This window comes from Heloderma suspectum, chromosome 5, assembly GCF_057233095.1.
Source record: "Heloderma suspectum isolate Gila_16-S chromosome 5, 16-S_ref, whole genome shotgun sequence".
In the NCBI taxonomy this organism is placed as follows: Eukaryota; Metazoa; Chordata; class Lepidosauria; order Squamata; family Helodermatidae; genus Heloderma; species Heloderma suspectum.
In genome coordinates, this window is record NC_139462.1 from 194,122,415 (window position 1) to 194,136,171 (window position 13,757).

Sequence of the window (13,757 nt, forward strand, 5' to 3'; positions counted from 1 at the left end):
ACCAGATAGTGGTGACAGCAAAGATTTCAGCCGTTCTCCTTCTGCCCCTGCATTGTCCATATCAGCAGGTCATTTTGATAATGAGATCTTACTTTGAAATAGTATTTGAAAAGAAGAGTCTACCATTCTTTTATGTTGTGCCTGACTCTCCTTAGCTGTAGCTCTTTTTTCTCCATTAAAAAAAACACCTGGGTTTTTTCTGGAGTGGTGGATGAAAGTTACCTTTGGAGATGCATATTATTCATCCTTCCCATGTTGAGATCCAGCTGAACTCCTTGTCTCAGTCCCTATCATGGAATTCATTCTGTTCATAGAAACAAAGGTGTGTGCCAAACCCTTGTACCTCTGGCAAGGCATTTAGCTTTTAGAGTACCTGGAGGGGAGAAGACACAAACAGTCTCAATGAGGTCAGCCCCAGGTAGAAAACAAGCATTCTGGGGAAAAATTTATTTCACCCAACTTACTAAAGGTTTTTACTGAATGGTGGGCCACCAGTATTGGCTTCACTCTTTACTTACAGTCAGGGCCAGAAATATTGGAACAAGGATAACTGTTTTGGCAGTTGGCCTCTGTACACTACCACATTGAAGTTGAAAGGAAACACACCCAGATCGGAGTGAAGTCAGGACTTTCAGCTGTAATTCAAGGGGTGTGACAAAAGTGGGGCACTAACCATTCAGGAAGTACAGCCAGTGGCATACACACACACCCATCGTTGGTGGCTCATAAGTAATGGAATGTCTATTTCTGCTTCACAGACTACGCTAAAGCCTTTGATTGTGTAGATCACAACAAACTGTGGCAAATTCTTAAAGTGATGGGAGTACCAGACCACCTTACCTGTCTCCGGAGAAACCTGTACGAGGGTCAAGAAGCAACAGTAAGAACCAGACATGGAACAACCGAGTGGTTCAAAATTGGGAAAGGAGTACGACAAGGCTGCATATTGTCACCCTGCTTATTTAACTTATATGCAGAGTACATCATGAGAAACGCCGGGTTGGATGAATCACAGGTCGGAATTAAGATTGCTGGGAGAATTATCAACAACCTCCGATATGCAGACGATACCACCCTAATGGCAGAAAGCGAAGAGGATCTCAAGAGCCTCTTGTTGAGGGTGAAAGAGGAGAGTGCAAAAGCTGGTTTGAAACTCAACATTAAAAAAACTCAGATCATGGCATCTGGCCCCATCACTTCCTGGCATATAGAAGGGGAAGAAATGGAAGCTGTGACAGATTTTATTTTCTTGGGCTCCAGGATCACCGCAGATGGTGACTGTAGCCATGAAATTAAAAGTCGCTTGCTCCTTGGGAGGAAAGCTATAGCAAACCTAGACAGCATAGTAAGAAGCAGAGACATCACCTTGCCGACAAAGGTCCGTCTAATCAAAGCTATGTTTTTCCCAGTAGTAATGTATGGCTGTGAGAGCTGGACTATAAGGAAGGCTGAGCGCCGAAGAATTGATGCTTTCGAACTGTGGTGCTGGAGAAGACTCTTACGAGTCCCCTGGACTGCAAGGAGGTCACATCAGTCCATCCTAAAGGAAATCAACCCTGACTGCTCATTGGAAGGACAGATCCTGAAGCTGAAGCTGAAATAATTTGGCCACCTAATGCGAAGAGAAAATTCTCTGGAAAAGACCCTGATGCTGGGAAAGATGGAAGGCAAAAGGAGAAGGGGACGGCAGAGGATGAGATAGCTAGATAGCATCACCGATGCAATGAATATGAACTTGAGCACACTCCGGGAGTGAGCAGAGGACAGGAAGGCCTGGCGTGCTATGGTCCATGGGGTCACGAAGAGTCGGACACGACTGAACAACTGAACAACAACAACAAGTAATGGAACAAACCAACATCATTTCAAACTTAAAGATCGCCTTTAGTACCTGGATGAAAATCCTTTGCAGTCAATGACTGCCTGAAGTCTGGAACCCAGGGAGATGACCAAATGCTGAGTTTCCTCCCTCGACATGCTTTGCCAGGCCTTTACTGCAGCTGCTTTCAGCTGCTGCTTGTTTGTGGGTCTTTCTGCCTTCAGTCTTGTCTTCAGTAAGTGAAAAGCATGCTCTGTTGGGCTGAGATCAGGTGACTGACTTGGCCATTGAAGAACATCCCACATCTTTGCCCTCAGAAACTCTGGGGTAGCTTTTGCTGTATGTGTTGGGTCATTATCCATCTGCAGTATGAAGCAGCATCCTATCAGTTTGGCAGCATTCGGTTGAATCTGAGCAGAAAGTATAGCCCTATATACTTCAGAATTCATCCTGCTGCTTTGATCAGCAGTCAGGTCATCAATGAACACCAGTGACCCGGTTCCATTGGCAGCCATACATGCCCATGCCATAACACTGCCTCCACCATGTTTGACAGATGATGTGGTATGCCTTGGATCATGAGCTGTTCCTTTCCTTCTCCATACTTTTCTCTTCCCATCATTCTGGTACAAGTTAATCTTGGTTTCATCAGTCCAAAGAATCTTATTCCAGAACTGGGCAGGCTTTTTTAGGTGTTTGCTGGCAAAGGCTAATCTGGCCTGTCTGTTCTTGAGTGTTACCAGTGGTTTGCACCTTGTTGTGAAGCCTCTGTATTTACATTCATAAAGCCGTCTCTTGACTGTAGTTGTTGACAATGACATGCCTACCTCCGCAAGAGCGTTCTTGACCTGGTTTAGATATTGTGAAAGGGTTCCTCTTCACCATGAGCAGAATTCTGCAGTCATCCACTTGAGTTGTCTTCTGTGGTCTGCCAGGCCTTTTGCTATTGCTGAGCTTGCCAGTTAATGCCTTCTTTTTCAGGATGTTCCAAACTGTTGTGTTGGCCACTCCCACTGTTTTTCCGATATCTCTGATGGGGTTATGTTGTTTCCTCAGCCTAATGATGGCCTCCTTCACTTGCATGGACACCTCTTTGGACCTCATGTTGGGAGTTCCAGTGAACAGCTACCAAATGCAAATGTAACACTCAGAACCACCTCCAGGCCTTTTTATCTGCTTGATTGGTCATGGGGTACCCAAGAAACAGGCCACACCTGGCCATGCAGCTGCTTGTCAGCCATTCGTTCCATTACTTATGAGCTACCAATGATGGGTGTGTGTGTATGCCACTGGCTGTCCTTCCTGAATGGTTAGTGCCCCACTTTTGTCACACCCCTTGAATTACAGCTGAAAGTCCTGACTTCACTCCGATCTGGGTGTGTTTCCTTTCAACTTCAATGTGGTGGTTTACAGAGGCCAACTGCCAAAACAGTTATCCTTGTTCCAATATTTCTGGCCCTGACTGTATATTAATTGTTCAGGAAAGGCTCCAGCTGAAAGAGGCAATACTGGTTTCCATATATTAAAAGGGTTGCAGAGAAAATCCAGCCAATTCTAGACCTAATAGTTTACTTGATGATACTGCGAAAATCTATGCTAGACATCTTCTAGGAGCCTGCATAGTATACTGGCTCGTATGCCAATAATATATTGGCATACGAGGAAGAAAGCTTTCAAGCTGCTAGATTCTGTTTCCTTTTACACCATCTTATACAAAAATATATAGTAAACATCACTCAAACTTTGTATGTAGCCTTGATTGATTTTAGGTCTACATTTGATAGTATATCAAGAGAGCAGCTTTGGAAAAAAATTGAGGAGTGCTAAATAGATAAATGTTTCTTTCACCTCATGCATGCTCCGTATACTAACACCTCATGAAACGTTAGGATCAGTATCCATGGGAAATGGTCTTATTCTATCAAAACCACAAAGAGCATCTGCAAAGGGTGCATCTGAGCACTGCCGCTTTTCAATGTATATATAAATGATGTTTTATATCTGCCTGGCTCTTAATATTTCCCATCCAAAATAAGTGATAAAAATATTCCTACTCTCCAGTATGCAGATGGAACAGTATTGATGTCTTTAATGCAGATTGGTTTATGATGCCTACTTCAGTCTTTTGGCAATTAGTGTAAAAATGAAGGCTTGCAACCTAACAATAAAAAATAAAAGTGGTTGTTTTTTTGAACATCTTGAGAAGTTAGATGGGATGGAAATTGAGCAAGTATGAGTTTTTTAGGTACCTTGGGTTGGTGTTTTCACAGACAGGAGGCTGGATGCAATGTGTAGAATTCACAAAGGAGAAATATGCAGAATGTAGTAGTGGGTACAGAATTCAATTTACTGATAATCTTATCCGACACGTTTAAAAAACAAGTTGCAAGCCCTTATAGCTGAGAAAAGATGCTTGAAAGTGTGTGTGTAAAATTCAAAAGAATGTTCTTCCCATTGAAAAGAGATGGTTTACTTCATAGGTCCTTCCACATGCTATTTAATTTCACCAGTCCCTTTCCCTAGATCACAAGACAGGCTGAGAACCAAAAGTTAAGTACTATTCTAAGGACAAGAAACCAGTATTTTAGTAACAGGGTTACTTCTAATTTTCTTAGGCTTCCCGATTTGAAATTTTAAAAGCACTGAGTCATCCTCTCCTTCTGGCACACGATGTGGATTTACAGCATTTGGCAGCAAAGACTGAACATTTCACAGGAGCAGACCTAAAAGCTTTACTGTACAATGCCCAGTTAGAGGCAGTGCATGCTAATTTGAGCTCAACCTTGCCCCAGGTAAATACATTGAAATTTAAATTGTTTTCTTAATGTTTTGCTATTCATGCAATGTATGAAGGTTTTGAAAAATCCTAGATATCTGGTAACAAGGAAGCCTAAAGCGCTCTGTATTCTGATTAATTTGGGGACTACATCACTTAACAACTTCAAATACTTCTTGCCATTGCTTCATTTAATAGTAATTAATGTTGCCAAAAAGTTGTTTTGATTTCTCCATGTTTTGGTATAGTTGTAGGCTGGGATCCAAAGATCTATTTTTAGTATGCCCAAGAACTTGTGACTTCCCTTCTTTGAACAGCAGATCTCGTGCCATATCACAACTGTTCTTGGAAGTCTCCACAGTTTCAAATTTTTACTCACACGTTTCTCTGTCAGCTATTGTTCTGCCACCTAGGGTGCAATCCTATACTGAAGATATGCTAGCTGAGGAGCTATAGGATCTGGTGGAAGCCCTGTGACGCCAGTGGAACACAGGATACGCCACCATGACAAAAAAATATGCTGGGGGAAACATCCCAGGTCCGTTGGCAGAAATGCCCATCATGTGTCTAATTGATGTCTGCTGTGGTGGCAAAGTGGCTAGGGAACTGCTCTGAAGTGTTTCCAGTATGGGTTAGAGTCCCAGGAGCTCCCTTTCTTTTGCTCATGAGATGACGGGGGGGGGGGGAGGAATGCAACAGGTGAGTGGGGCCATTTCCTCCCATTCCCCTGGTGATTACAAACTTGTATCCCCAGTTCCCCACCTTGTGCCCTGTGCATTGGAGGCTGCTGCTGTCAGTCCTGGTCTGTGGCTGCCCTTGTTGTGTTCTCTGTGGCTACCTCTCTGTATGGGCACCATCACCAGAAGTCTGAAATTGGTGGGCTGCGGCGACGTTTCCAGGAATACTATTGGTGTGTCTTGTCATTTGTACAGTTTTTGTATTTTCTGGTTGTGTGTTCTTCCCTCCTGGGTGAGCATGTATTGGATACGGTGGCTGTTCCACTGACGTACAGTGTATCTCTGGTCCTGGCGTAATGTGAGTATAGGATTGCCTTGTCATAGATACAAAATTTCCAGAAATGTTGAAGCCATGGAAAAAAGTTGTTCTTTCCAGAAAAAAAAGTCCCCCCTCCCCCGAAAAAGTTGTTTTTTCCAGAAAAAAAACCGATTTGGTGGGAAACTAGAAAAATGTGCAGTACATTTTTAGTACTTGTTACAGACCTAAAGTTACTTCAGGAACATAAAATGTATTATGTATAACTTGGTTCACTCAGAAAATTATCATTTAAAAAGCTAAATTTAAAAGTAGACTCGGTAAATTTGTAACTAATATCTAAATAAAGTATACTTTTAAATTTAATATACCAAACATTTGATTTAAAAATTATTTACAAATAATCAAATATTCACATTCAAATTTATTACTGGAGTGATAAAGGTGACTATATCTGCTGCATTAAACATTAATGAGTTTATCCTGTTCCAGCTTTTTTCAGCCCTATTTATTCATTAAAACAGCCACTTGAGGCAACTCCAGTTAGCCAGTTGTTTGTATGAGTTGATCTCCCTGTAGTTTGGGCACTACTACAACACAACTCTACTTTTGAAAAAGGAGGGGTCATGTTGACATAGATTAAATTACCTGAGGTGTGTGAGAACCCTTTGTCAACATGTACGTTAAATGAACATTTAAAATTCAGTGGTAAAATAGTGGGTAATGATATGGTATCACGAACAAACAAACAAAACATCCATCAAATTAATCAGTTTACTCCCCTGCTTAATTATCATCTCTGCCATTAATGGACCTCTACGCGTTTCAGCACTTGGTCTACAGCTCAGGTTATCATTGCTGCATGTGAATGCCACAAATTGAAGGTTTAGTGAAATATCTCCTTGCATTTTCCCTTTGTCTATAGTGAAGGGTAAACAATCAACCCAAGGCCAGATGTTTTCTTCACAAAACATTGCAAAGACATTTGTTTGGTTGGTTATTTAAGGAGAGCTTGTGACAATCAATACACACTGATGAGATTACATTTTTCTTAAACGTTGCAATCATATATCTGATACTTATTAGAAAGAAACCACAGTCAAGTTGCTACTAATATTTCTGGTCTATTTTTCTATCCCACTTTTTGACAACAAGGCTCCCAAGATGGCTCATAAGTTTAAAAAAGATAAAATTAACAGCTAAAACTGGAGCAACTCATAACAGCAAGAGAAAACACTAAAATAATTAAGACAGACCAAACACATGCCAAAACATTAACGTTTTCACTATCTAAAGGCCAGAAGAGAGGGATGCAACGGGGCTCCTTTAGGATGGATTTCTACAATCTTGAAAATGCTAATTGTATTAATTTTCTTCACCAGGATATAGGGTCTAGCTCAGATAGTGATCTCAGTCTATCTTCAATGGTTTTCTTAAACCAAAGCAGTGGATCAGATGATTCTGCAGGAGATGGAGAAGGAGGCTTGGAACAATCCCTAGTTTCTCTTGAGATGTGTGAGCTGCTTCCCGAAGATCCAAGGTCCAACATATATCGTCTTTACTTTGGCAGCTCTTATGAATCTGAACTTGGGAATGGAACGATTTCAGAAATGGTAACTGGCTGCTTCTTCTTAATTGACCTTCTTCTCAGCAATTATAAGAAATTACACGTATGAGTTTGGGACATTTTTCTATCCCAAGCCAAATTCAATTGTGTCTTGGGGTAGTAAAATGTCCCAGAACAACTCTCTATGTGTTGTGTAAGAAGAAGTACACTTAAGTCTGCTTCCCTGGATTAGTTTCTATGTGAAAAACAACAAAAACCTCCCACTGAACATGTTTACCCCAATACTTTCCGTTGGCTGGGATTTAAAAAATAACCCAATGGCAAAAATCAATAAACTGCTTCAGAAATTTTTTGTCCCCCTGAATCAGTTTTGTTTGAAAAACATTACCCTAAGATGATACATGGGGTTGGACTAAAAAGCACCTCAACCACAAGATTCAGTTGAGGTTTTGGGAGATTTTTTTTGTTCCTGGCATTTTTTAGTGTGCAGAAAGAAAACTGTAAATAGTAAGTGGCTGAAACCTGAGTACATCGTTTACTACTGTGCAGGTGGCAATCCCATAGAAGTGTAAGTCTGCTTCTGTGTAAATTCTGCAATAAAGAGTACACCTCAGGTAAGATTTTACCCCATCATGGGAAGGAGATCAATACTGTAAGATCGGAGGATTCACACGACACGACAAGCCACAGTTGGGCATTGAATATCCAAAGCCTGCCCGGCATGTGCTGCAGCCCACTGTGGCTTAAACAACCCACAGTGGGCTATTTTCATCCTACAAACCAGGTCGCTTCGATGACTTCTGATTTTGTTCAGTTATGGACAGACTGGAGAGAGGAGCTATGTATTTCAAAATGTACTTAAACAGCATGCAGTTGAATTGGATAATGTCTAGCTATGTTTCATCTATGCTCCATACTCATGCTTCCTTGACCAAAAGCAAAAAGAGGTCTTTGTGTCTTTGGGGAATGTAGTGAGGAGTTGGGAAAATGCCTCTTCTCTCTCCCTTTCCAGATCCTTCCTTCCTGTTCTCACACCATCCCCACAAAACGGATCAGGGTGGACTCCCTATAAATACAGAGTATTTCAAAAATGAAACCCATTCATACTTCCAACTTCTCCATCCTACAAATAACTTGCCCAATTGATAAATCACTTCCTAAACCTTGTCATCTTTGATAAATCACCTTTGATAATGTATCTGTTGCTTTTATTGAGGTATTAGTAACTGGAACTATGAAATTGCTGTTTGTTTTGAATCATAATAGAATATATGTTTTGTGTTTTGTTTCTACAGAGTTCTCAGTGTTTCTCAGGACCGAACTCCATAAATCATGATTTAACCAGCATATCTCTGAAGGATTTAGTATCCTCTCAACCCCTGGTGTTAAGAACAGCCTTACAGGAAGGTTACCAAGAACTTAATCAAGAACAGATAGAGCAACTCAGGGCTGAAATCAGTGCTATCAAGGCCAACTACAGGAGCAGAAATGGAGTATGCAAGACATTTATTTCTGTTAATTTTGTTTACACAACTGCTCTTTAGACATTTTCTGTAGTAGCAATAATAGTTACCACAGTAATAATATAGTAATGAAAGTTTGCAAATGTAGAAGGAGCATAGGCTAAGAGAATGTCTTGAAACATTCAGCTAATAAACACACTGACTCAGTTCAGTCATCACATCAAACCATAGTTTACAAAGCTTAGCTGTGGCTTGTCATGACATCCAGATTAGCAAACCATGGTTCCTGCAAACTCTTGTTTGGTATTGTGTTCATATTGAGAAACCATGGTAACAGCTGTTGCTCTTCTTCCTCTGGCCACCATAGCATAGAGAGGAGTTTTGAGCAGGCAAAATAAAGGCTCAAGTGGCCCTTGCTGGGACCATTTAGCTAGTACATACACTTCCAGGCTGTAGTGCTTGCATAGCCCTGGTCTCATTCTCCTGCTCCAGCGCTTGCTTCCCTGTCTGTCCCAGCTGCTAAGTCTGTTCCCAGTCTAAGAGCAAAAGGGTACCAAAGCACTTGGTGTATATTCTATTGAAGCATATTTACAAGGGGAAACTATTCTGGATAGGGGTGAATGCTCCTTCCTTGTTCTCCTCGACTTCTCAGCAGCTTTTGATACTGTTGACCACAGTATCCTCCTGGACCGCCTGGAGGGGTTGGGCATTGGAGACACCGTACTGCGGTGGTTTCAGTCCTTCCTCTCCGGCAGGTACCAGAGGGTAGCACTGGGAGAGGAGGTTTCGGACCCATGGCCACTCATTTGTGTGGTGCCACAAGGTTCCATCCTCTCCCCGATGCTATTTAACATCTATGTGAAGCCGCTGGGGGCTATCATCAGGAGGTTTGGGGTGCGGTGTCATCAATATGCGGATGACACGCAGCTCTACCTCTCGTTCAAATCTTCACCAAGGTTGGCCATAGAATCCTTGTCCAAATGTCTGGTGAGTGGCTGGATGGGGAGGAATAAGCTGAAGCTGAACCCTGACAAGACCGAGGTACTTTTGGTGGGAGACAAGAGGAGGTTGGGGGATGTTGACCTGGTGGTGAATGGGGTACAGCTACCCTTGAAAGACCAGGTCCGCAGCCTGGGCTTCATTTTAGACTCCCACCTGTCCATGGAGGCTCAGGTGTCAGCTGTGAGCCGGACAGTGCTGTATCAACTCCATCTGATATGGCGGCTGCGCCCCTTCCTTCATGACCATCTGCTCCCATCGGTAGTACATGCCCTGGTCTCCTCTCGGTTAGACGACTGTAATGCGCTCTACGTGGGGTTACCCTTGAAGACGGTTCGGAAGCTGCAGCTGGTACAGAATGCGGCGGCTCGCCTGATTAAAGGCAGCCGTCGCCGAGATCACATCACTCCAGTGCTGAAGGAGTTGCACTGATTACCAGTTGTTTTCCGGACCAAATTCAAGGTGTTGGTTTTGACCTTTAAAACCCTATATGGTTCCGGCCCAGCCTCTCTTAAGGAGTACCTCCAGCAACACCAGACAGGCTGCGCAACAAGATCAGCCTTGGATGGCCTTCTCTCTGTCCCATCAGCCAGAACAGCTAGACTGGTGGGGACGAGGGAGATGGCCTTTTCTGTAGTGGCCCCCACTCTCTGGAACTCCCTCCCTAGGGAACTCCGCCATGCCCCCTCTTTAATGAGCTTCTGCCGTGCATTAAAAACGTGGTTGTTCAAGCAGGCATTTGGGGTGGGTTAGGGTATTTTAGAAAACATTTTTATTGTCGAATTTTATTGTCTTAAACTGTTTTATTGTATGTTGTACATTGCCCAGAGTGGCTGGGTGACCAGCCAGATGGGCGATTAATAAATTTAATAAATAAATAAATTCAAACACAACACTCAAAACAGATTATTATCGGTTGTTTCCAGTCCCTAGCCTTGATCTTGCACCCCTTAAACACATCTGACTGTAACAGTCTCACCTCCACAGTTTGTGGAAAGCTTGTCCTTTCCTTCCCTGTGCACTGTTACAGAGGAGCTTCAGACATCCTGGCCTTCTGACATGTCTGTTGTGCACTATGGATTTAATTGGCATTACCCTGACACCGTGGCTCAAGGATCCATTTTGGTTCCAGAAGAGGCAGTATGGGAAGACTACCAGGAAGATAATTGTTAAGACTCTGGGTGGTCACAGGAACCACACAGTATGTGTGTGCTTCTTCTGTTGATTTGATTAAAGGGAGTTGTTCCCTGTAACTACGAAAACATGCAAATTCCAGGACAATATTAAAAACGAAGGTAGTGGCAGCTGGTGCCCATTGGGGCTAGTGGGGCAGATGGCAGGGCAGCTCGCATTAGGTGAAGCCAAGGGGTCACAGTAGGCAGAACCAGAAACTGAGGCATGCAAGTTAAAATAATAAAATACAATTCAGCTGGCTCTTTCGGGGAAACATTATACTCTGTAGTATCTAAGCAGCTTGAGTTCTCCCCCGCTGCCCCATTTTTGAATTCATAACTAAAAGCTGAGAAACTCGAGGGAAGTCTGTGCCAAGAGCATTTTTCCAACTATTGGCAACCAGCCCAGAAGTGAAGCCCTTTAGGTTCCCATTCCTCTGAGGTCAGGTAATTTTAACTGCTCTTGCTCTGTTCTCTTTCCTCTTAAATCTATCAGTTTTCTCCCCTGCAGTCCTCCATTATCACCAGCATCCAAGCTTCCTTGGTTGCATAGCCTCCCAGTCTGTCATTTCTATATTGCCACCATCCACTCCTTATTCAGGAAATGCTCATTTTCCCAATCTTTGTCTTTTTCTGTTTCTTAGGCATAACTAGTATGCTGGTTGATGTGCTTGCAGGTGGATATACCAAGACATTTTCTCATCTGTTAATGAGTGTGCATGTGTGCATTGAGCAAAAATCTGTAAAAATAAAGTCTATGCTTTGAGACTTTAATGAGCATTTGAGCTAATTTCCTCATTTTACTAGTAATTCCATATTTGTTAGAGTATATGTAGTATATCAGTCCCCTGTGCACACATGGCACCTATGGTTAAAGGCCCCCTTAGACCCTCATTCATTGTTATATGTATATACACTTAAGTTAATGTGTGTGTGTGAATGGGGATGTGTGGCAACAGCACAATCCAGATTCCTTTGGTGGTGTTCTGTTGGCTTTCTTGGAAATCCTGATCAAATTAGTGGGCTGATTCATTCAGCTCCTTTCCATAGATGGAATGGGAAAATGAGATTAAGGGAAACTGCTGATAATTGCAAGATGCTTTATGCACATTTTCAGTGCAAACAATAGGGCATGGTGAAAGTAGTGTGGAAGAGGGAAACACTCCCTAGCAGAATCTGAAAGAGGAAGGAATATGCCAGATAACTGGGCAGCTATTGGCTGTGCTAAAGGTTCCTTGACTGTACTTGCCTCCTTTTAGTTGCCACCCAAGAGTAGTAGGGCAGGGCAAAGTTGTTTGGGATAGCATCTTGCTGACTCTTGGGGAAAGCAAGCAAAAAGAAGCTTAGCATCAATCATGGCTTGCCCGTATATTTAGAGCACACAATGTGGGCTGGTTTCTAAACTACAGTTGTTGTAAGTGATGGTTTGGCAGGACCTCTGAAGTGAGCCACTGTCAATCTCAGGACAAAATACTCCTATTTTATAGTATGGGTTTTTTTAATGTGCTTAAAATATAGTATTTTACAGTACTTTTCCTTAATGTGGTTGTTTTCAGGAGGAGGTCACTCCCAGCCCATCAGTACTAAGCAAGAAACCATTAAATATTACTCAGATTCACCTAATGGCTGCACTTGAAAACACAAAGCCATCAATTAATCAAGATGAATGGAAGAATTTTGCTGAACTGTAAGTATATCTTGTAAAGGAAAGCATACAAAATATTTATAACAATCTGCCTTGTGAGGCACGGCCGTTGTGCATAATTCTGTCTGATTGATAGGCTGTCACCACCTATTTCCCCTCTAACCCTGAGGAGGGGGACCCCAGAGCTACAAACTAGTTCTCTGCCAGCTCAGGAAAGGTTGGGGGGAAGATAGCTACCAGCTGAGACCTCATGTTACCATGGGGTAGGCAGCTTGCTTTCCTCTTAGTTTCCCATAGTGGCAAGCAGGTAAACACAGGAGAGCCCAAATGGCTAGGCAGGTGGGGAGTGAAATTGCACTCTTGGGATTATTAGAAACACATGCTCAAATCAGATCCAAATTGAAATAAGACATTTATTAATGGCGTATAGACCAACAGGAAAAGACCAGTGGGTACTTGAAAATAAATAAATGGTTTTTTAAAAAACCGCAAAAACGCTTGCTAACCTATGTTAAACTTCTTGAGGTAAAATGCTCACTGCCCAGGGGTCACCTGGAGAGATGGAATACTTAGAGCACCTTTGGTGGTCAAAGGAGCAGATGGCTGGAGGGACCAGAGTGACAAAGAACCATATTCCATTTTTATTATATTGCGGGGAGGACAGGTGTGACCACTCAACATGTTTCCCCAATCGAAGGAGTGCCACATAAAGAGGAAGAGACCCTTTTCACTTTTTGAGCTACGAGATGGGCTATAAAAGTGTTAACTAAAAAGGAGATGGCTTTGACTATCTCTGGCAGACTTGATACATCAAAAGGCTTCCTGTTTTGTGAATCTGGGAGCCCTGGAAAATAGGTGTGGTATTCCAAGTGGTCTGTGGATGCCAACATCCAGGTCAAGAATGTTTGTAACTTTAAATAATTAGACACTGAAGGACAGTTCCATGTAACAGTATTTATTAATTTTTAAATTTTGCCCATGCACATTCTGGAAGAATAGTCATTTTTAGTATTTCCTAAACCCCCCCACTAAACAGTCTTGTTTAATATGTTTGTTTAAGAAATGTAGAGCACAATCCTATGCATGTTTAGACAGAAAAAAGTCCTGCAACTTCCAGCAACTCCAGTATGATTGTGCCCTTCTTGGCTCTGTTTATTGTGGATTTCTAAAATTCTGATTTTATTCTTAATCTTAATTACAGTGGATTTGGTTATTGTATATTGTTAACCACACTGAGTTTCCTTGAATGGGGTGGGAGCTGGGAGAGCTCCCACCCCATTCACTCTCCCTCTGGGAGAGGGGACTGAAGAATATACATTTAAC

The 13,757-nt window shown here is 42.3% G+C and overlaps 1 protein-coding gene across 5 annotated transcripts in view; it reads left to right on the forward strand.

Annotated features, from left to right (window-relative positions):
- PEX1 (peroxisomal biogenesis factor 1) overlaps window positions 1-13,757 on the forward strand; it is a 39,915-nt gene that overhangs the window by 25,510 nt on the left and 648 nt on the right. For 4 of the 5 annotated variants that reach the window (XM_084858850.1, XM_084858847.1, XM_084858849.1 and 1 more), the window contains 4 exons: window positions 4,435-4,611; window positions 6,971-7,201; window positions 8,451-8,648; window positions 12,346-12,476. In XM_084858850.1, coding sequence (XP_084714976.1) covers window positions 4,435-4,611; window positions 6,971-7,201; window positions 8,451-8,648; window positions 12,346-12,476 — 737 coding nt within the window. Of the gene's footprint in view, window positions 1-4,434; window positions 4,726-6,970; window positions 7,202-8,450; window positions 8,649-12,345; window positions 12,477-13,757 lie in introns of those variants that run through there. The other variant, XM_084858851.1, reaches the window with a different exon arrangement.